General features: G+C 46.3%; 1 protein-coding gene across 5 annotated transcripts in view; it reads right to left on the bottom strand.

Moving 5' to 3' along the window:
* Positions 1-22,119, bottom strand: part of GATAD2A (GATA zinc finger domain containing 2A) — a 180,552-nt gene that overhangs the window by 19,405 nt on the left and 139,028 nt on the right. For all 5 annotated transcript variants that reach the window (XM_038772500.1, XM_038772504.1, XM_038772502.1 and 2 more), the window contains 2 exons: positions 843-972; positions 44-175 (listed from right to left, as the gene is read on the bottom strand). In XM_038772500.1, the coding sequence (XP_038628428.1) occupies positions 44-175; positions 843-972 (262 nt within the window). The remainder of the gene's footprint in view (positions 1-43; positions 176-842; positions 973-22,119) is intronic.

The raw sequence follows: 22,119 nt of genomic DNA, 5'->3' as shown, positions 1-22,119 counted from the left end.
GGGGTCGCCGACTCCTGGTACACACGCCAGAAAAAGCAAGTACCTTCTGAGTAGTGGTCTCTTTTTGTATTTGACTCTGCCTTAGTTTTTTCAATAAAACAAGTTTTGCTTCTTCTAATCTTAACTCTTCTTTTAGCTGTTTAATCATTCTCTCTCGTTCTTCAGGACTGCTTTTCTGTAAAAGCAAAGAGGAACAGATGAGGGCAAAAGAGGACAAAAGGAAAAAAAAAGAGACAACCTACTATAGCATAACTTCGTGGGCCTGAAAGAGTATAACTGTACTTGAAAACTCAAGTACCAGGTGGTGGGGGAGGGGGCAGGTGGGGGGTGGCGGGGAAAGAGAGAGAGAGAGAGAGCGCAAGCGAGCGAGAGAGAAAACTCTCTCTAAACCGCTACGGCTCTAAAATTTCACAGAGTCCCCCCGACACAGCCAAATAGGCCGTATTAGCCTGAACGGACACGAAAGGAAGATGTCACTCTGCAGGCTAACGCGGGAATATTACCACCCACACCAATGGTGCTACTCAAAAGTTTGTCTGAGGGGCCGGAAGTGCAGTGCAGTGCAAGCCGGGGGGTGGGGGTCGGGGGGAGGCAGGACAGGGGCTGGGAAGAAACTTTCAGAGCTCAGTCTGAAAAGTGACATCAGCACTCAAGGCCTGTCCTCCTGTAAAACAAGAGGTTGGATGCACTGCTATCATGGAGCCGGGGGAAGCCGGGAGGCGGACAGCAGCCTGTGAATCGGGCAGCCGCTTCAAGAGCTTGGCAATCAGAAGAATTAGCGCCTCTCTTCGGATGTTTTTCAAAAGCTATAATTCTAGAAGACAGCAAAAGACTGAACTCACCATGAGTGCCTCGGTATTGGTCTCATTTAATGCTATTTGCGTTAAACCATTCACTCTAGGGCTCGAAGGCTCATTGTCCGATAAAACTATAACATCAGGTGAGGGAACTCTCTTTTCAGGCCTTACATCACTATAAATCAAAAAGAAAGAGGGCTGTTTACAGGCTATGCTCTAATGAGAACATTCCCTTCCTCCCTCACCCCAAGAAAACTACCCATCGCACAGTTGGAAATCGGCTTGCCGATGAGGCTCCTTTTTCAGGCAGCAGTTCACTTTCTAAACCTATCTCAGCTCATACGTTTTTTAACCAGAGAAGCAGTGGGGCTTACTGGCAAGAACCCGGGCTTGGGAGTCAGAGGTCATGGGTTCTAATCCAGGCTCCGCCGCTTGTCAGCTGTGTGACTTTGGGCAAGTCACTTAACTTCTCTGTGCCTCATTTACCTCATCTGTAAAATGAGCCCCACATGGGACAACCTGATAACCATTTATCTATCCCAGCGCTTAGAACAGTGCTTGGCACATAGTAAGTGCTTAACAAATACTATTATTATTATTATTATTATTATTATTAACCAGGGGAGGAAGGCGATGGTCCATTTCCTCCCTACTCCAATGGGTCAGGCAGTGCTTCAGAGCCCACGCCGCCCCCCACAAAGACACCCTTCACCCCCAACATGAATCAACAAGTCTGAAACCCCTCTTACACCTTGCTTCCAAACAGTCCAGTGACCCAAGGTCAATGGTCTCTGAAATAGCCAGAAAATCCAACAGGTAACTTCACTTGTGAAGCTTCGAAGCACAAGTCCTTGATTCCCAGGGCAATTAAGCGGGTATGTCCAGAAATCCACGGTACGGCAGGGCAAAATGAATGTTTCTCATCGTCTTAGGTGGGAGCTATTGAAAACCGAAATGAAACACAGCGGGGCAAGGGTAGCCACCTGCAACATAACTTGTAAATGTCGCTGGACATTTAACTAACTGCCTTTAGGTTTGTGAGTTGATTTTTCTGCTACAAGTGAAAGGTTTCCAACCAACACTAAAATGGAAATTTCAAGACCATGGCAGAGTCAAAGTCTCCCTACACAAGTCTGCCCAAGAACAAATCTCGACCCAGCCTTGGAGGGGCTATAATTAGGACTTAGTTCAGGGCCTCCAGTTTCTCAGCTGAGACGGTCTGTCTGAAGTTCGTCCCTCTAGACGGTGAGCTCGTTGTGGGCATGGAATATCACTGTTTATTGTTGCACTGTACTTTCCCAAGCGCTTAGTACACTGCTCTCTGCACACAGTAAGCGCTCAATAAATACGACTGAATGAATGACTGAAAGGGCCAACTGGAGTAATGGCATTTCACTGCAGGGGGAGAAAAAACATGAGCAACAAGAGCTATTCACATGTATTATGAACTCATCCACGCCAGCCGGCTGTCAAGAGATCAGTTCCTCCACAGGTGATCCGGGTCCATAACCGGGATGACCACCTTTCATATAGAAAAAGTCCCATAACAGGTGTAATCCCTTTACTGTTCCTATACCAATGCATTTCCTTGAGAATACAGGCCCAAACTTCACCCAGCTCCTAATTTGAGGCACGTATCTTACTAGCCATACAAAGCTAAGGGTGTCAGTCCTAACTAAGCAAAAACACATGCTGAGGAGGAATTACAGTTTGAGCACACTTACATATAAGCGCCCTGGAGAAGTATCTGCAAACTTCACTGTATGTGAAATCAGAGGAATAGCGGGGATGCACTGTGACTTCTGCCTCCCTATGGTAGCAGTTACCTCAAATAAGCCAAGAGGCAGGCTTTGGAACAGATGCATGTTGGCAACTTTCACCTAAGTAGCTGGGGTTTGGATGAACGGTAAGAACGAAGGGTTTTGCTGAAGGCGGGTCCTGCTGATGAACTGGGGCTGCAGTGAGGGTAGACGGCTGAATTGAGCTATGCCCCCTAGGTGGCGCAGTGTGTCAGGCGAACAAAACTTCCCTGACAAGACCAAAAGTTTTAGCTCTCCTCCCGGATAGCAAACACCGGCGAACCGCATATGTAGTTTTTTCCCCCCTCAAGCATGAGATGCCATCAGGATAAGTCTAAAGAACGGCTTTAAAACCCCAGTGCCATTAGCCCCACTTCAGTCTATACTTCACCCTGCTGCCCGGATCATCTTTGTGCAGAGATGCTCTGGGCATGTTAATCCCCTCCTCAAAAATCTCCAGTGGCTACCAATCAATCTGCTCATCAGGCAGAAACTCCTCACCCTCGGCTTCAAGGATCTCCATCACCTCGTCCCCTCCTACCTCACCTCCCTTCTTTCCTTCTACAGCCCAGCCCGCACCCTCTGCTCCTCTGCCATGACGCTCCTCACTGTGCCCCATTCTCGTCTGTCCCGCCGTCGACCCTCGGCCCACGTCCTCCCCCTGGCCTGGAATGCCCTTCCTCCACACATCCGCCAAGCTAGCTCTCTTCCTCCCTTCAAAGCCCTACTGAGAGCTCAACCTCCTCCAGGAGGCCTTCCCAGACTGAGCCCCCTCTTTCCTCTCCCCCTCCCTACCTCCTTCCCCTCCCCACAGCACCTGTATATATATTTGTACAGATTTATTACTCTATTTATTTTACTTGTACATATTTACTATTCTATTTATTTTGTTAATGATGTGCATCTAGCTTTATTTCTATTTATTCTGAAGACTTGACACCTGTCCACATGTTTTGTTTTGTTGTCTGCCTCCCCCTTCTAGACTGTGAGCCCGTTGTTGGGTAGGGACCGTCTCTATATGTTGCCAACTTGTACTTCCCAAGCCCACTGTTGGGTAGGGACTGTCTCTATATGTTGCCAATTTGTACTTCCCAAGTGCTTAGTACAGTGCTCTGCACACAGTAAGCGCTCAATAAATACGATTGATGATGATGATTTAGTACAGTGCCCTGTACACAGTAAGGGCTCAATAAACACGATTGAATGAATGAATGAACTGCCCATTAGCTCAGGTCATCGGATGACCAATCTTCCATGAAAGTGAAACGAAAAATTAAAAAATGGAAACATTCGGCCTAGTGGACAGAGCCCGGGCCTGGGAGTCAGAAGGACCTGAGTTCTAATCCCGGATCTGTCACTCTTCTGTTGTGTGACCTTGGGCAAGTTGCTTCACTTCTCTGGACCTCAGTTCCCCCATCTGGAAAATGGTGATTAAGAATGTGAGCACCACGCGGGACAGGGACTGTGTCCAGTCCGACAACCTTGTATCCCCTCTAAACTGTGAACTCATTACGGGCAGGAAGTGTGTCTGCTAAGTCTGTTGTATTGTACTCTCCCAAGTGCTCTGCACATAGTAGGCACTCAATATAAACGAATGATTGATTGATATGGGAGCCTCCCACTTCCACAGACAACAAGAGTTGCTGACTGCAGAGGGGCGGGGGGCAGTATGTCTGGAGTGATTCAGTTTCATTCATTCATTCAATCATATTTATTGAGCGCTTACTGTGTGCTTGGAAAGAACAATTCAGCAACAAAGAGAGACAATTCCTGCCCAACAACAGGCTCACAGTCCGTTTCTTCCTCACAACTGAGTTGCCCCACTTAGATCCAGTCCTGGCCATCTACCTCACCTCATCCTCATCTCAGGAGAAGCAGCATGGCCTAATGGATAGGGCATGGGCCTGGGAAACAGAAGGACCTGGGTTCTAATCCCAGCTTTGCCATTTGTCTGCTGTGTGACCTTAGGCAAGTCACTTCATTTCTCTGGGCCTCAGTTACCTGATCTGTAAAATGCGGATTAAGACTGTGAGCCCCATGTGAGGCATGGACTTTGTCCAACCTGATTAGCCTATAACTATCCCAGCGTTTAGAACAGTGCCTGCACATGGCGCTTTACAAATACCACAATTATTATTATTCTCATCGGCTTTCGTTTGAGAGTCCATGTGGGGCAGAGTACTGAGTCACCACCTCATTTCTCCAGTCACAACAGCAGTTAGTACAGTGCTCTGCACACAGTAAGCGCTCAATAAATATGATTGATTGATTTGAAAACCTGTATATGTATATGCTTGTACATATTTATTACTCTATTTATTTATTTATTTTACTTGTATGTATCTATTCTATTTATTTTATTTTGTTAATATGTTTGGTTTTGTTCTCTGTCTCCCCCTTCTAGACTGTGAGCCCACTGTTGGGTAGGGACTGTCTCTATATGTTGCCAACTTGTACTTCCCAAGTGCTTAGTACAGTGCTCTGCACACAGTAAGCGCTCAATAAGAACACTTACTGTGGGCTAACCACTGCACTAAGCGCTTGGGAGAGTATGATTGTCTGTAGATTTTCTAATGTAAATCTGCAGGGGGAAATTGGCATTCTGCCATAAAAAAAGGAATCATACACAGCTAAAAATGGCTCGTAGAGCCCTGTCAAAGTTACCGGTCCACCAACCTGGCATTAATACCCGCAGTTAGCAGTGTAAAGAGTACCACTGGCATCACTAATAAATAACAATGATGATATTTAATTACAGTTTACTACTGTGCTGAGCGCTGGGGTAGACACTCCGGATAATCAGATTGGACACAGCCCCTAACAAGACACACGCTCACAGACAAAGAGGGAGGGAGGGAGAACAGGCAGTTTCTCCTCATTTTGCAGATGAGGAAACAAGCACAAGAGTAGCTAAGTGACTTGACCAAGGTCAAGCGGCAGAGTTGAGAGTAGGATCTGGTTCTCCTGAATCCCAGCCCTGTGCCCTTTCCACCATTACAAAATAACTGGCATGCCATGTCAATCACTTTGGATGAAGTCGGCTGCTGTGGTCCAAAAGATTAGATTTCAGAGCACTCATGTGAAGCAAATTCAGACTTCTACCACAGTCAACTCAACTCTCCTTTACTGTTTCCAATGCGGCCTCCTTCCACCTGGGCACAAAGCACGGGGAATCTAGGGGTAGGAAATACTGCCCTGGCTTAGAAAAATCATATTGTTGCTTTATGGCCTGGAATGCCCTCCCTCTGCCCATCCGCCAAGCTAGCTCTCTTCCTCCCTTCAAGGCCCTACTGAGAGCTCACCTCCTCCAGGAGGCCTTCCCAGACTGAGCCCCTTCCTTCCTCTCCCCCTCGTCCCCCTCTCCATCCCCCTCATCTTATATGTATATATGTATATATGTTTGTACATATTTATTACTCTATTTACTTATTTATTTTACTTGTCCATATCTATTCTATTTATTTTATTTTGTTAGTATGTTTGGTTTTGCTCTCTGTCTCCCCCTTTTAGACTGTGAGCCCACTGTTGGGTAGGGACTGTCTCTTTATGTTGCCAACTTGTACTTCCCAAGCGCTTAGTACAGTGCTCTGCACACAGTAAGCGCTCAATACGATTGATTGATTGATTATAGCTTTTGCATTACAGTTAAGGTTTCATAAATCACACTTGGGGGAAAAAAAGAGACGGACATGCTTAAACCCTGATTTGTCTAAAGGAGATTTAATTCAAGAAGAAATGGCTAACTGGGAGGATGGCTTCACTGGCTGAAATTTTCTAAGATCCTCTTTAACCATTCCCTTCTCAAAGCCCAAGAATAATCAATAAGCATGTCTAGCAGGGGTGATGTCAGTTCTCCTGCTCCCTACCCCTCAATCAATCTACCACACAGCATCCTTACAGCTAACAGGGAGCTAACTTCCTGTATGTTAATCAGGCCACCAAAAAGGCACGTGACAAAGGCATTTCCCTCTCTGGTCATGTGACCCCATAAGTTCCTTCCAAAGTGAAAACCATGGCAACAGCCAGTTTGAACCGGTTTGTGACACATAGCCTTCATTTTGTGAAGTGAGGTAAGGTTCAGGTACTGGAAAGAAAATGGAGCAGACTTGAAAGGGCAGCTCTTGCACTGCTGCTGCAACTTCCTGGATCAATTGTCCACTTGTAAGTATTTATAAAAAGCACCATGAACTATATAATCCAACAAACATTTTTAACACTGCTAGGGAGGGAGAGCCTATTCATTATTACAGCTTTTCAGAGTTATAAACTTTACTAGTAAGTTCTTTGGTCTTCTGAGAGCATCCAACATTATATTTAGCAATGAAAAGTGCTCTTTTAAAGATTTCTCTATTTTGGTCACATGGATTCTTCTTTTTTTGTTTTAGGCCACATGAGAGAGGAAGGCAGGAAATACTGGGAGGCGTGTCTGCTAGTTCTGTTATAGTGTATTCCCTCAAGCGCTTAGTACAGTGGAGAAGCAGCATGGCACAGTGGATAAAGCATAGGCCTGGGAATCAAAAGGTCATGGGTTGTAATCCTGGCTCCACCTCTTGTCTGTTGTGTGACCTTGGGTGAGTCACTTTACTTCTCTACACCTCAGTTACCTCATCTGTAAAATGGGGACTGAATTGTGAGCCCCATGTGGGACAGTGTCCAACCTGATTTGCCTGTACCCCAGCGCTCAGTACAGTGTGTGGCACATAGTAAGCACTTAACAAATACCACAATTATTATTATTTTTACAGTGCTGTGCAAACACGATTGACAGAACCACAGGAAAAACAGCTGCTCCATCAGATCAGCTCAAAATCCCTAACATTACCCAAGAGTCTATTAACTCTGAGTTCTCTTTGGAAGTTAAGGAGTTTGGCTGTCTGAACACCAAAACTTTTATGAGGATTTAACAGCAACATTAATAAAAGGGCATTAAGTAGACTTGCCAGTCCTGGGAAATGATAAAAAATCTCATGGTTTGGAGACTTTTTATTTTTTTCTTTTACGGTGACTTACTCAACAGCTGCTTTGCTTATCTTGAGCCTCCCACCAATGATGGTTTCTGCCTTTACAAATACGAGGCTGAAGTTAAAAATGGAATTGAAAATGGGACCTGGGCAAATGATATGTCAGCAACCTTTTTTATCTTTCAGAGCCTGATCATTCAGTTCCTTAGCTTTCTGACCTTTTAGGCACTGAACTGCTCATTAGCACCCACTTCTGAAGTATGTGAAATTTCAATCACTTAAGAGTTTCCCCAAACACCTCCACCAAAAAATCTAGTGGGTGATCAGGTTGGAGCTATTAGCTGAAAAAAAAAAAATTCTTGATTCATCTGTGAATTTCAAATATCCGTACCATGTCATTACCGTGTAGCATTTTGTTAGCCGGTAGGTCTGAAGACCAGAGGAATGAAAATGCACCGATATTTACGTTGCTGGTACGATATCTGTTGTTTTTTCTAATGTAAACCCTTTAGAACGAGTGGAAATCATTTTAATAGAATATTTTGCCCTTGTGTTGTAAGTTCATTCATTCATTCAATCGTATTTATTGAGCACTTACTGTGTGCAGAGCACTGCACTAAGCGCTTGGGAAGTACAAATTCCCAAGCAGGAGAAGCAGGAGTGGCTCAGTGGAAAGAGCACGGGCTTTGGAGTCAGAGGTCATGGGTTCAAATCCCGGCTCCGCCAATTGCCAGCTGTGTGACTTTGGGCAAGTCACTTAACTTCTCTGGGCCTCAGTTACCTCATCTGTAAAATGGGGATTAAGACTGTGAGCCCCCCGTGGGACAACCTGATCTCCTTGTAACCTCCCCAGTGCTTAGAACAGTGCTTTGCACATAGTAAGCGCTTAATAAATGTCATTATTATTATTATTATTACTGCAAATCGGCAATATATAGAGACAGTCCCTACCCAACAATGGGCTCACAATCTAGAAGGGGGAGACAGACAACAAAACAAGTAGACAGGTGGCAATACCATCAGAATAAATAGAATTATAGAAGATGTTGCTGCAAGGGGAATCCCCAGGTCTAGGTGCGGCTGAAAAAGTTTTATGCATGAGGGGGATCATGACTTAGTAAAAGGATCTCAAGGAAACAAATAAACACTCAGAGCAGCCTTTCAAAACAGCACTGAAGAGAAGCAGCTACAGCATCGGAGCTTTGGTTTCCCCTTGTAATTCGACCAGAACAAAATGAGTAGGAATTTGACAGAAACAAGGGGTTAAACACTCTTCTCTTACAAAAGGCTTGGAGAATTGCAGACTAACATTTGTGTTAGAAATTCAAGTTTTCAGCTCCAGTTACGGGATCTATTTGTGACCACCTTCCCAAATTAGTTTGCAGTGGGCAAATAAACCTAAAGGTGTGCACATGAACTCATTTTGGAGCATTTTCTGAAAATTAGGGCCGTGGTTTAACATTTCTCGTTACACTAAAAACCAAAAAGGAAACTGAATCCAGATTCTGGGCGTTTGACAATTTGTGGGGGAAAACCTTTCATTACCCTGAAAATGCAGCCTTTGCTTCTTTTTTTTGGACAAGGTAGAAAAAGTGATTCTTTGTTCACACCACTGTAAAGTCTATAATATTGTGAATCATTGTTTTAAAACTGCACATGTAGACAAGATGAACTTGTCTAACAGAAGCAGAAGATGGGTCTGAAAAGGACCACGGTGGGCGGTGGGGCGGGGGGGGGGGGGGGGGGGGGGGTGGACGACGAGACGACAGAGGAGCAAATCCCATACCAGTTCTCTAGAGTGCTGATTCAGTTCAATGGAAAAAAATAGGAAGGGCTCAATTTACTTTATGGAGGGTTCCTCCTTATCCACTGGAATAATTCCTGATTGCTCTTCTAGAGGTAATGGCAATAATAATTATAATAATTGTGATATTTAAGCACTTACTATGTTCCAGGCACTGTACTAAGCGTTGGGGGTGAATTCAAGCAAATTGGGTTGGACACAGTCCCTGTCCCAGTATTTGTTAACAGGGATAGTAAAGTAGTAATAGTATTTGTTTAGTGCTTACTGTTAAGTGCTTATTGTTATATTGCACTCTCCCAAGCACTTAGTACAGTGCTCTGACACAGTAAGCCCTCAATAAATACTGAATGAATTTGAATGAATGAATGAATAGTATGTACATAGCACTGTACTAATGTGCAAGGAGAGGACATTACATGATCAATCATTAGTATTTATCAAGCACTGTGTGCCAAGCACTGGACTAAGCAGTTGGGAGAGTACCACACAACAGAGTTGGTAGACATGTTCCCTGGCCACAGAGGATTTACAGTCTACAGGGGGTGATGGGGCTCAGAGAAGTTGCCCAAGGTAAGTCACTTAACTTCTCTGAGCCTCAGTTACCTCATCTGTAAAATGGGGATTAAGACTGTGAACCCCACATGGGACAACCTGATCACTTTGTATCCCCCCCCCCCAGCACTTAGAACAGTGCTTTGCACATAGTAAGCGCTTAACAAATGCCAACATTATTATTATTATTATGGGCATTAGCCCCGCCCCTAACAGGCTCTTCTCTGCCCCAGCAAGGCAAGGTGAAGCAAGGGCCATTTTGGCAGTTACGACAGTTGGCCTCTGAACGCCCCTACCAAATCTGCGAGGAGGCCAAGACTCCGCCCGTAAGTCACGATGCTCTGTTGTTCTCTCTGCATTTATCCTTTTGGCCGTGTCTTTTTATGCTGTTTTTGTGGATTCTTCTTTCTTTCTATATCCATCGCCCAGCCGTCAGCCCCAACCTTATCCTTAGATTGCAAGCCCATCCGTATATTTTTTCCCCCAGCACTAGTACAGTGCAGTTTGCCCGCAGTATGTGTGCAATAAATACTAGCCAAAACCTCAGCAGGTGCACTAGCAAAATGAGACCCTGTGCCCCAAGGTTTAGCATGTTTTAAACTCCCCTTCTGCAGCTCCGGGGGTAGGCTACTCTCAGTTCCAACTGATCCCTCTCCCAGCTTCCTCTGCATTTCATACTGATAAAGCAACAGGGGAAAGGAACAGGGACAGAAGTTTCTGATGGCAATAAAGACAAATATCACTTTTATCTTCAGGAAAGCTGGGTATCGTTTCCAAGGCCTCCTTTCTGAATGAAGCAGTCTGGATCACCAATTGCCATTAACCCTCTCTCCCTCGAAAGACTTGACTGAGTCAGTCTCCCAGCCTACCCTTCCTGGCTCATCATCATCATCAATCGTATTTATTGAGCGCTTACTATGTGCAGAGCACTGTACTAAGCGCTTGGGAAGTACAAATTGGCAACATATAGAGACAGTCCCTATCCAACAGTGGGCTCACAGTCTAAAACTGCCGACAACATCCCTGCAAGATTACTGCAGCCTGTAGGTACGGTTTCGAGTCCAGGTCTTGAAACTCCCTCACGGCAGAGTTGAGAAAGATACCATGGCACGAGTTGCAACCGCCCCTCTATGAAATAATCCAGAGTAGGAAACACTATCGTCAGCATCGACTTCCAAAAAAAAAAAAGGCCCCAGAAAACCATCTCAATAGCAGAGATCTGCTTTCCCTTTATTCTTAGAGGATTCCCTTTTTATGGATGAAAGGCAGAACTCCCTGTGGGCCCAACCTATTCTTGTTTTAAAGTCCAAGGGAGAGAGGGGTCAATCAATTTTGATAGGCCTCAGGTGTCAGACTATATCCTGAGAGGATTTTTTCCATTTAGTGGGGTCAGAGGTGACTCCTTCCAGCACACACTGTCAAAATAAGCCACTGCATTAGATTACACCATTCGGGAAGTAATCAAGGCACAGCCCCTAGAGAGACTTTGTGTGGGATCTCTCGCTGGGTGGGGTCTACCTTGGTGCCTTATGGCAAGAGTGAACGTGGTAATCATACAAAATCCACCCGAACCAAAGAATATTAACCTAAACGGGTTATGTGCCTGTGAACTGAGGATGCCCGAATTCTACCTCCAACAAACCTACTGCTAAGAACTTCTAGCACTTATATGCAAAACTAAATTCACACATTCTGGAGCAAACATGAAAACATTCATCTGCATGAAAAAAAAGTTAAAGCATCCTTGCAAATAGCCACTTCCTCAGGATGGGAAACAGTCTACACCTGCTTAGTAGTAAAGATGCTGATTTCATTAATTTTACTACCTTTGTACTCACTGGGGTGAGAAAATGCTGGCTAAAATTCTTTCTGATTAGGCTGAAGATTGTTTTTTGCATTTATTTGGTAGGCATGAATGAAGAGACTGCCCACTGTAAATGGAGGGAGATCAGGAAGGGTCAGTTTGAGATCCATAGCTCCCCAGTGAGGAGACAAAGATCCTTCTACAAGCCCAGCACCTGGAACATTCCTTTGCACCTCGTTTGTGCTCAATAAATATAATTGAGTGGTTAATAGCTCTCAAATGGAGATGAACAAGAGATTGGGATTGCTTTCAGGTGCCTGGGGACTCCCAGTGTGAACACAATGACAGCTTCACACTTCACCCAACTACCATTTCTATGCAGGACAGCTCCCCATACTATCTCTCTCCTTTCCCTACAATCCTGCATTTCCTCCTGCCTTGTCTACATGGAGGTCCTGTCCACACCTCAAGTTTAACATACCTCCTAAATAAACCCTGCCCTCTTTCCCTTCAGAGAGCACCAGCGTGGCTCAGTGGAAAAAGCAAGGGCTTGGGAGCCAGAGGTCATGGGTTCTACTCCTAACTCTGCCACTTGTCAGCTGTGTGACTTTGGGCAAGTCACTTAACTTCCCTGGGCCTCAGTTCCCTCATCTGTAAAATGAGGATTAAGACTGTGAGCCCCACGTGGGACAACCTGATCACCCTGTATCCCCCCCACGCTTAGAACAGTACTTTGCACATAGTAAGCACTTAACAAATACCATTTATTATTATTATTACTATTATTATTATTGTTATCATCACCATCCTCCCTGTCTCACAAGCCTGGGCCGCTGGCATTATCCTCTACTCATCTCTAGACTCGGGATGGGCAGGGAACGTGTCTGCTAATTCTGCAGTAGTGTACTCTCCCAAGTGCTTAGTACAGTGCTCTGCACATAGTGAGTACTTAATACAATCGATTGACTGATCACCTCACTCAACCCCCATATTCAGTCAGTCGTCAAATCCTGTCGGTTCTACTTTCACAACACCTCTAGAACCCATGGGCTAAGCATATCCTGCTGTAACTACTGCATCAACCTCCTCCCTGACCTCCCTGCCTTTCCCCTCTTCAGTCCATACTTCACTCTGCTGTCCAGATCATTTTTCTAAAAAAAACGGTATTGCCCACACCTCAAAAACCTCCAATGGTTTGGGGAGCCATCATAAATAAAAATGGTAGGTGGGTGGAGGATTGAGTGCCTTAAAGCCAGTGGGTAGAGAGAACATCAACTGTGCCTAGCTCTCCTTTCTCCATCCAATTTTGATGCTCACCCCACCCCCACAGCCCTCATGCACATCTGACGATGATGACAGTATTTGTGTATTTGTTAAGTGCTTACTATGCGCCAAGAACTGTTCTAAGTGCTGGGGTAGATACAAGGTAATAAGATTATTCCACATGGGGCTTACAGTCTTAATCCCCATTTTACAGATGAGGCACAGAGTTTAGTGACTCATCCAAAGACACAAAGCTGACAAGTGGCGGAGCCAGCATTAGAAACTACAACCTCTGACTCCCAAGCCCGTGCTCTTTCCACTAAGCCACGCTGCTTCTCATACTCTTGCTCCCCCCTCTATAATTTATTATAATGTCTGTTCTCTCCCACTAGACTTTAAGGTTCTTGAGGGTAGCAATAAATCCTATCTACCAACTCCACAGTCTCCTTCCAAGTGCTTAGCACAGTGCTCTGCACCCGGGAGGTGCTCAATAAAGACCACTGACTGACTGATTGTTTGCAAGGAGGTTTTCCCAGAAGACTCCGTTTCCTGGAATAAGCCAGGGGAATCAATCAATCAATCAATAAATCAATCGTATTTATTGAGTGCTTACTGTGTGCAGAGCACTGTACTAAGCGCTTGGGAAGTACAAGTTGGCAACATATAGAGACAGTCCCTACCCAACAGTGGGCTCACAGTCTAGAAGGGGGAGACAGAGAACAAAACCAAACATATTAACAAAATAAAATAAATAGAATAGATATGCACAAGTAAAATAAATAAATAGAATAATAAATATATACAAACATATACATATATACAGGTGCTGTGGGGAAGGGAAGGAGGTAAGATGGGAGGATGGAGAGGGGGACGAGGGGGAGAGAAAGGAGGGGGCTCAGTCTGGGAAGGCCTCCTGGAGAAGGTGAGCTCTCAGCAGGGCCTTGAAGGGAGGAAGAGAGCTAGCTTGGTGGATGTTGGGAGGGAGGGCATTCCAGGCCCGGGGGATGACGTGGGCCGAGCGGACAGGCGAGAACGAGGCACGGTGAGGAGATTAGTGGCAGAGGAGCGGAGGGTACGGGCTGGGCTGTAGAAGGAGAGAAGGGAGGTGAGGTAGGAGGGGGCGAGGTGATGGAGAGTCTTGAAGCCGAGGGTGAGGAGTTTCTGCCTGATGAGCAGATTGATTGGTAGCCACTGGATATTTTTGAGGAGGGAAGGACTTGGAGGCTGAGGAATTAAAGAGAGAAGTGATTTACATTGCTTTCTGTCCTCCTGCTGCCAGGTCCCTTCTGTGTGACCTTGGGCAAGTCACTTCACTGTGCCTCAATTACCTCACCTGTCAGATGAGGATCGAGACTGTGCGCCCCATGTGGGACAGGGACTGTGTCCAACCTGATTACCATGTATCTACCACAGTGCTTAGAACAGTGCTTGGCACGTAGTAAGCACTTAACTTGTTGCCAACTTGTATTTCCCAAGTGCTTAGTACAGTGCTCTGCACACAGTAAGCACTCAATAAATACGATTGAATGAATGAATGAACAGTGCTTGGTAAATAGTAAGCGCCTAACAAATACCATGAAAATAATTATGGAGAAACCCAGTGTGATGCATACCTTTAGCCAGGAGACAGGGGAACCCCTGAAAAAAAGTCATAAACAGTACCAGTACCATAAACAGTAAGAGAAGCAGTGTGGATTAGTGGAAAGAGTCCATGCTTGGGAGTCAGAGGTCATGGGTTCTAATCCCTGCTCCGCCACTCGTCAGCTGTGTGACTTTGGGCAAGTCACAACTTCAGCGCTTAGAACACTGCTTTGCACATAGTTAAGCACTTAATAAATGCCATTATTATTAGTATTCTCTGTGCCTGAGTTACCTCATCTGGAAAATGGGGATTAAGACTGTGAGCCCCACGTGGGACAACCTGATTACCTTGTATCCCCCCAAGTGCTTAGAAAAGTGCTTGGCACATAGTAAGCGCTTAACAAATGCCATCATTATTATTATTATTACCACAACCAAGCTGAAGGGTGGAACTGCCCCACCCTCATCACAGAATTAGGACTCCTCCAGAAGTGTTAACACTTCATCTTCTGCACAACCCTTCAGCACTTACTGAGATCTCAGCAGCAGACCCCAAAGCGATAATCACTAGGTAAAATACTCAGATTTGGGCCTTTCCCACTTGATTGTCAAATCCCAGGGAAATGCAGCTCCCCTAAAACCGAAAGCTCCCTACCCTCTTCCACCAACAAAATGTGCAGTTGGCCTTCGGGAGGAAAACAGCAAGAGTATCAGAGGAGGGCATGTGCAAAACCAAGGGCAGTCGTTTCGGTGGGGACAGTGTGGTGTTTTTGAGTGCTTACTGTGTGACGAGCACTCAGCTAAGCACTTGGAAGAGGACAATAAGATAGAGTTGGTAGACAGGATCCTTACCCACAGGTAGTTTACAGTCTAGAGGTGGGCAGGTTGGGGGAAACAGATATAAAATTAATCACAGAAAGGACAAATGGCACAATGTAAGGATAAGGATTTTAAGTGCAATGTGGCTGAGGGTGGGGTGGGAGTCAGCATGGTTTAGTGGCAAGAGCCCGAGTTTGGGAGTCAGGTCATGGGTTCTAATCTCAGCTCCGCCACCTGTCAGCTCGGTGACTTTGGGCAAGTCACTTCACTTTTCTGTGCCTCAGTTACTCATCTGTAAACTGGGGATTAAGACTGTGAGCGCCACATGGGACAACCTGCTAACCTTCTATCTACCTCAGAGCTTAGAGCAGTGCTCGGCACATAGTAAGCGCTTAACCAATACCAAAATTATTATTATCATTAAGTCCTTAAGGGGTACAGATCCAAGTGTATAGGTGGCAGAAAAGGGCAGGTGGGCATGTAGGGGGAATGAGGGCTTAGTCATGGGTTCTAATCTATTTTACTTGTACATATCTAATCTATTTATTTTATTTTGTTAGTATGTTTGGTTTTGTTCTCTGTCTCCCCCTTTTAGACTGTGAGCCCACTGTTGGGTAGGGACTGTCTCTATATGTTGCCAACTTGTATTTCCCAAGCACTTAGTACAGTGCTCTGCACACAGTAAGCGCTCAATAAACACGATTGATGATGATGATGCTCAAAAAGTACCATAATTACAAGTTACTTCACTTCTCTCTGGCTCAGTTCCCTCATCTGTAAAATGGGGATTGAGACTGTGAGACTGGCTCACCCCACATAGGCTAGGGACTGTGTCCAACCCCATAGGTTTGTATCCACCCCAGCGCTTAGTATGGTACTTGGCACATAGTAAGTGCTTAACAAATACCAGAGTTAACTACCACAGTGATTATCAGGGAAGCTCTCCTGGAAGAGCTGCGGTTTTCGGAGGGTTTTGGAGGTGGGGAGAGAGGTGGACTGTTGGCTAGGAAGAGGGAGGGAGTTCCAGGCCTGAGGGAGAACACGGGCAAGGGGTTGGCAGCAAGACAGGCGAGATTGACGTAGAGAGGGTAGTTTGGTGGTAGAGGAGCGGAGTGTTCAGGCTGGGTTGTAGTAAGAGATCTGGCAGGAGGAGGAGAGCTGATTGAGTGCCGTAAAACCGACGGTTGGGAGTTTGATGTAAAGGGGATTAAAATCTTCTCCCTCCTTGAATGTGAGCCCTGTGTGGGACAGGAACTGTGACCAACCTGATTATCTTGTATCTATCCCCAGTACTTAGAACAGTGCATGGCACATAGTAAGAGCTTAATGAGTGCCATCATTATCACTACAGGGAGGTTGATGGGCACCCATTGGAGGTTTTTAAGGAGTAGGGAGACCAGACTTCTATCTCTGGGCAGATCTGAAGGTCTGATAACTGCAATTGTCTTGACTGCCAAACCACCCCATTGTCAGCTAATGTTTGGATTCATTTAAGATATGTGGGGTGGAGCCTCCCTCCTGATCCCCTTTCTGGGCTAAATAAGTGTAGGGATAGGGAGATCAAAAGATTATCTTGTATTAGTACTTCCCAAGCCTTTAGTACAGTGCTCTGCACACAGTAAGCGCTCAATAAATACGATTGAATGAATTTACCCCAGCGCTTACTATAGTGCCTGGCATATAATAAGCGCCTAAGTAACATTTCAAAACCAAAAAAAAAAAAAAAAAAAAAAGAAAAAGAACGCTAGAGTGGTAATTCACCCAGCTGTCCTTCTGCCTAATCCTGGGCACCTAACATTTCCCCCATTCTCCTTTTCCCAGCAGGGGTGAGAATCTTTTATAAGTCACTGTGAACAGACAACTTTTACAACCCTCTAGACTGTAAGCTCGTTGTGGGTGGGGAATGTGTCTGTTATACTGCTTTTGTATTTCCCAAGCGCTTAGTACAGTGCTCTGCACCCAGTAAGCACTCAATAAATATGACTGACACCCATCTCTAGGTTACTCACGAGGCATAGGGTGGGGGAACCGAAATATGGCCTCCAGGATCCTCCTGAAATGCTTCTCTATGTGTTTTTTTAAATGATATTTGTTAAGTGCTTACTATGTACTAAGCACTGAGACAGAAAAAAACCTAATCAGGTTGGATCCAGTCCCAGTCCCACACGGGGCTCAGCAGTCTTAATCCTCATTTTGCAGATGAGGTAACTGTGGCCCAGAGAAGTGAAATGACTTGCCCAACCGAGGTCACACACCAGACACGCGACAGAGCCAGAATTTGAATCCGGGTCCTCCTGACTCCCAGGCTCTATCCACTCAGCCAAGTTGTTTCTCAACGTGCGGTCGGTTCCAGTGGAGACCGTGACCACCAGCTCCAACCCCACTAACAGCCTGCTCTCTGAGATCCAGGAGTTTCTTTGACCAGGCACAAATGTTTAGGAAACCTGCTACAGGGGGCAGGTACTTCTACATATTCCCCAGTGGGAGTCTGGCTGCTGGAGCCGAGGGCGTGCAGGTGGCACCGCACAGGCCTCTGCCACCACTGTAATCAATTCCCTGGCACAGGTTTTTGAAGCTAAAGGTCGCACTGAGCAAAACACCAGAAGCCGGGACCGAGGCTCGTCCGTTGGGCAGCTGGCAACCACGTCAGCATCATCGCCTGAAACAATATTTTGGCGAGCCCCCACGCTGCTCCTGCCACTTCTACTTCCATTATCAGATTTGGCCGGCTGGTCAAAATTAGAATATTAATTACGAACCCAATTAACATTTTCATGGTTTAGGTTTGTTCCCAAATAAGTAGGAGACCTACCTCGTGGCTCTTTCCACAACAATCTGCTCCGAAAAGGACTCGGCTGGTCCCCGCCTCCCCCAAGTAGCAGCTAGGGTGGCTAAACCCGAGTTCAACTCTGTGGTTACGATGTTAAAACCTGCCCTTTGAGAAGTGAGGCTCCCCCTGCCACTCCACCACCCTGTCCTTGAGAAGCCTAACTTCCCTTTCCCTGGCTGTCACCCTCTCCCTTTTTAGTAATAATAATGATAAGGTATTGTTTAAGCACTTACTATGTGCCAAGCGCTGTTCTTAGGGCCTCTACTTCATCCTAATTACTGAATTACTGCATCAGCCTCCTCTCTGATCTCCTATCCTCCTGTCTCTCTCCACTTCAGTCCATACTTCATGCCGCTGCCCGGATCATCTTTGTGCAGAAATGCTCTGGGCATGTTACTCTCCGCCTCAAAAATCTCCAGTGGCTACCAGTCAACCTACGCATCAGGCAAAAACTCCTCACTCTCACCTTCAAGGCTGTCCATCACCTCGCCCCCTCCTACTTCACCTCCCTTCTCTCCCTCTACAGCCCAGCCAGCACCCTCCTCTCCTCTGCCGCTAACCTCCTCACTGTGCCTCGTTCTCACCTGTCCCGCCGTCGACCCCCGGCCCACGTCCTCCCCCCTGGCCTGGAATGCCCTCCCTCTGCATATTCGCCAAGCTAGCTCTCTTCCTCTCTTCAAAGCCCTACTGAGAGCTCACCTCCTCCAGGAGGCCTTCCCAGACTGAGTCCCCCTTTTCCTCTCCTCCTCCCCATCACCCAGCCCTATCTGCTTCCCCTCCCCACAGCACCTGTATATATGTTTGTACAGATTTATTACTCTATTTTACTTGTACATATTTACTATTCTATTTATTTTGTTAATGATGTACATCAAGCTTTACTTCTATTTATTCTGACGACTTGATACCTGTCCACATGTTTTGCTTTGTTGTCTGTCTCCCCCTTCTAGACTGTGAGCCCATTGTTGGGTAGGGACCATCTCTATATGCTGCCAACTTGTACTTCCCAAGCGCTTAGTACAGTGCTCTGCACACAGTAAGCGCTCAATAAATATGATTGAATGAATGAATGAATCCTAATCCTCCTCGACCTCTCAGGTGCCTTTGACACTGTGGACCACCCCGCTTCTCTTGGAAATGTTATCCAACCTGACTTCACTGACCTCTGTCCTCTCCTGGTTCTCCTCTTACCTCACTGGCCGTTCATTCTCAGTCTCCTTTGTGGGCTCCTCCTCTGCCTCCCACCCCCTAACTGTGGGGATCCCTCAAGGTTTAGTTCGCGTCTCCTTTTATTCTCCATCTACACCCTCTCCTTTGGAGAACTTATTCGCTCCCATGGCTTCAACTACCACCTCTATGAGAATGATACCCAAATTTACATTTCCAGCCCTGATCTTTCTTCCTGTCTCCAGGCTCGCATCTCCTTGTGCCTTCAAAACATCTCTACTTGGATGTCCTCCAGTCACCTTATACTTAACATGTCCAAAATACAGCTCCTTATCATAATAAGGGTAATAATAATAACAGCATTTATTAAGTGCTTACTATGTGCAAAGCACTGATCTAAGTGCTGGGGAGGTTACAAGGTGATCAGGTTGTCCCACGGGGGGTTCACAGTCTTAATCCCCATTTTACAGATGAGGTAAGTGAGGCACAGAGAAGTTAAGTGACTTGCCCAAAGTCACACAGCTGACAATTGGCGGAGCCAGAATTTGAACCCATGGCCTCCGACTCCAAAGCCCGTGCTCTTTCCACTGAGCCACGCCTTATCTTTCGATCTAAACCCTGTCCTCTCCCTGACTTTCCCGTCACTGTAGACGGCACCACTATCTTTCCTGTCTCACAAGCCCGTAACCTGTTATTCAATCCGTCACCAAATCCGGTTAGTCCCACCTTCACAACTTCGCTAAAAGCTGCCCTTTTCTCTCCATCCAAACTGCTACCACATTAATACAATCACTCATCCTATCCCACATGGATTTCTGCATCAGCCTCCTTGCTGACCTCCCAGCCTCCTGTCTCTCTCCACTTGAGTCCATACTTCACTCTGCTGCCCGGATCATTTTTTTCTACAAAAACATACTGGACATCGACCTCCGCAACAAACAAAAATCCTCATCAATGGCTTTTAAACACTTCACCACCATGCCTCCTCACCTTGCTTCTCTCCTTCTACAACTCACCCCGCACCCTTCACTCCTCCAGTGCTAACCTTCTCACTGTGCCTATCTCGCTGCCAACCTCTAGCCCACGTCCTGCCTCTGGACTAGAACGCCTTCCCTCCTTAAATCCGCCAGACAATGACTCTCCCTGCTTTCAAAGCTTTACTGAAGGCACATCTCCTCCAGGAGGCCTTCCTAGACTTAAGCCTCACCTTTCACCATCTCACACTCCCTTCTATCCCTGACCTATTCCCTTTGCTCCCCCCGCCACAGCCCCACAGCATTTATGTACATGCCTGTAATTTTATGTATTTGTATTCATGTCTGTCTCCTCCACACCCCAGACTGTAAGCTCACTGTAGGCAGGGAATGTGTTTATTGTTGAATTGTACTCTCCCAAGCACTTAGTACATACAGTGCTCCGCACATGGTAAGCGCCTCAATAAATACGACTGAATGAATGAATGAACAAGTTAATCAGGTTGGACTCAGTCCCTGTCCGCCATGGGGCTCACACTCTTATCCCCATTTTACAGGTGCAGTAACTGAGGCCCAGGGAAGAGAAGTGCACTGCCCAAGGTCACACAGCATTCATTCAATCGTATTTATTGAGCGCCTACTGTGTGCGCACACTGTACTAACAGCAGTCATGTGACTGAGCTGGGATTAGAACCCAGGCCCTTCTGACTCTCAGGCCATGCTCTATCCACTAAGCCATGCTGCTTATCTCACTCCTCCTCTTCTCCACCACAAAGATTATTTTGGTCCTTGGTTGCTTGAGTTCATGGGGCAGAAACAACCAAGACAAGATCCCAAAACAGCTGTTCTTATATAGAAGCTGGTTGTTTACCCCCGCCCCACAGTTCAGTTTTGGTTACCAGGGGATAAGGTCAGCTCTTTTAAGGGGCTAAGTCATTATCATCCTCATCACTAACAAGGAGGATGTCCTCTCATCCAGTTCTCTCCTTGACCCCCTCCAATCTGACTTCCAGCTCCTTCACTCCACAGAAACTGCCCTCTCCAATGATCTTCTTGCCAAATCCAACGGTCTCCATCCTAATCCTGCTCAGCCTGTCAGCTGCCTTCGACGCTGTTGATCATCCCCTTCTCTTGGAAACTTTACTCCACCTTAGCTTTACTGACACTGTCTTTTCCTGGTTCTCCTCTTATCTCTGGCCGCTCCATCTCAATTTCATTCGCGGACTCCTCCTCTTCCTCCCACCCCTTAGCTGTGGGAGTCCCTCAAGGCTCAGTTCTGGTAGACGGCACTACCATCCTTCCCATCTCACAAGCCTGCAACCTTGGTGTCATCCTTGACTCTGCTCTCTCGTTCACCCCTCACATCCAATCCATCACCAAAACCTGCGGGTCTCACCTCTGCAACATCGCCAAAATCCGCCCTTTCCTCTCCATCCAAACCGCTACCTTGCTGGTTCAATCTCTCATCCCATCCCGACTGGATTACTGCATCAGCCTCCTCTCTGATCTCCCATCCTCCTGTCTCTCCCTGCTTCAGTCTATACTTCACTCTGCTGCCCGGATTATCTTTGTACAGAAACGCTCTGGGAATGTCACTCCCCTCCTCAAAAATCTCCAGTGGCTGCCTGTCAATCAAGCAAAAACTCCTCACTATCAGCTTCAAGGCTCTCCATCACCTCCTCGTTCCCTCCTACCTCACCTCCCTTCTCTCCTTCTACAGCCCAGCCTGTACCCTCCACTCCTCTGTCGCTAACCTCCTCACTGTACC

Source organism: Tachyglossus aculeatus, chromosome X1, assembly GCF_015852505.1.
Source record: "Tachyglossus aculeatus isolate mTacAcu1 chromosome X1, mTacAcu1.pri, whole genome shotgun sequence".
Classification (NCBI taxonomy): Eukaryota; Metazoa; Chordata; class Mammalia; order Monotremata; family Tachyglossidae; genus Tachyglossus; species Tachyglossus aculeatus.
Note: the sequence above shows the minus strand (reverse complement) of the source record. Positions and strands in the feature narration are given on the sequence as shown.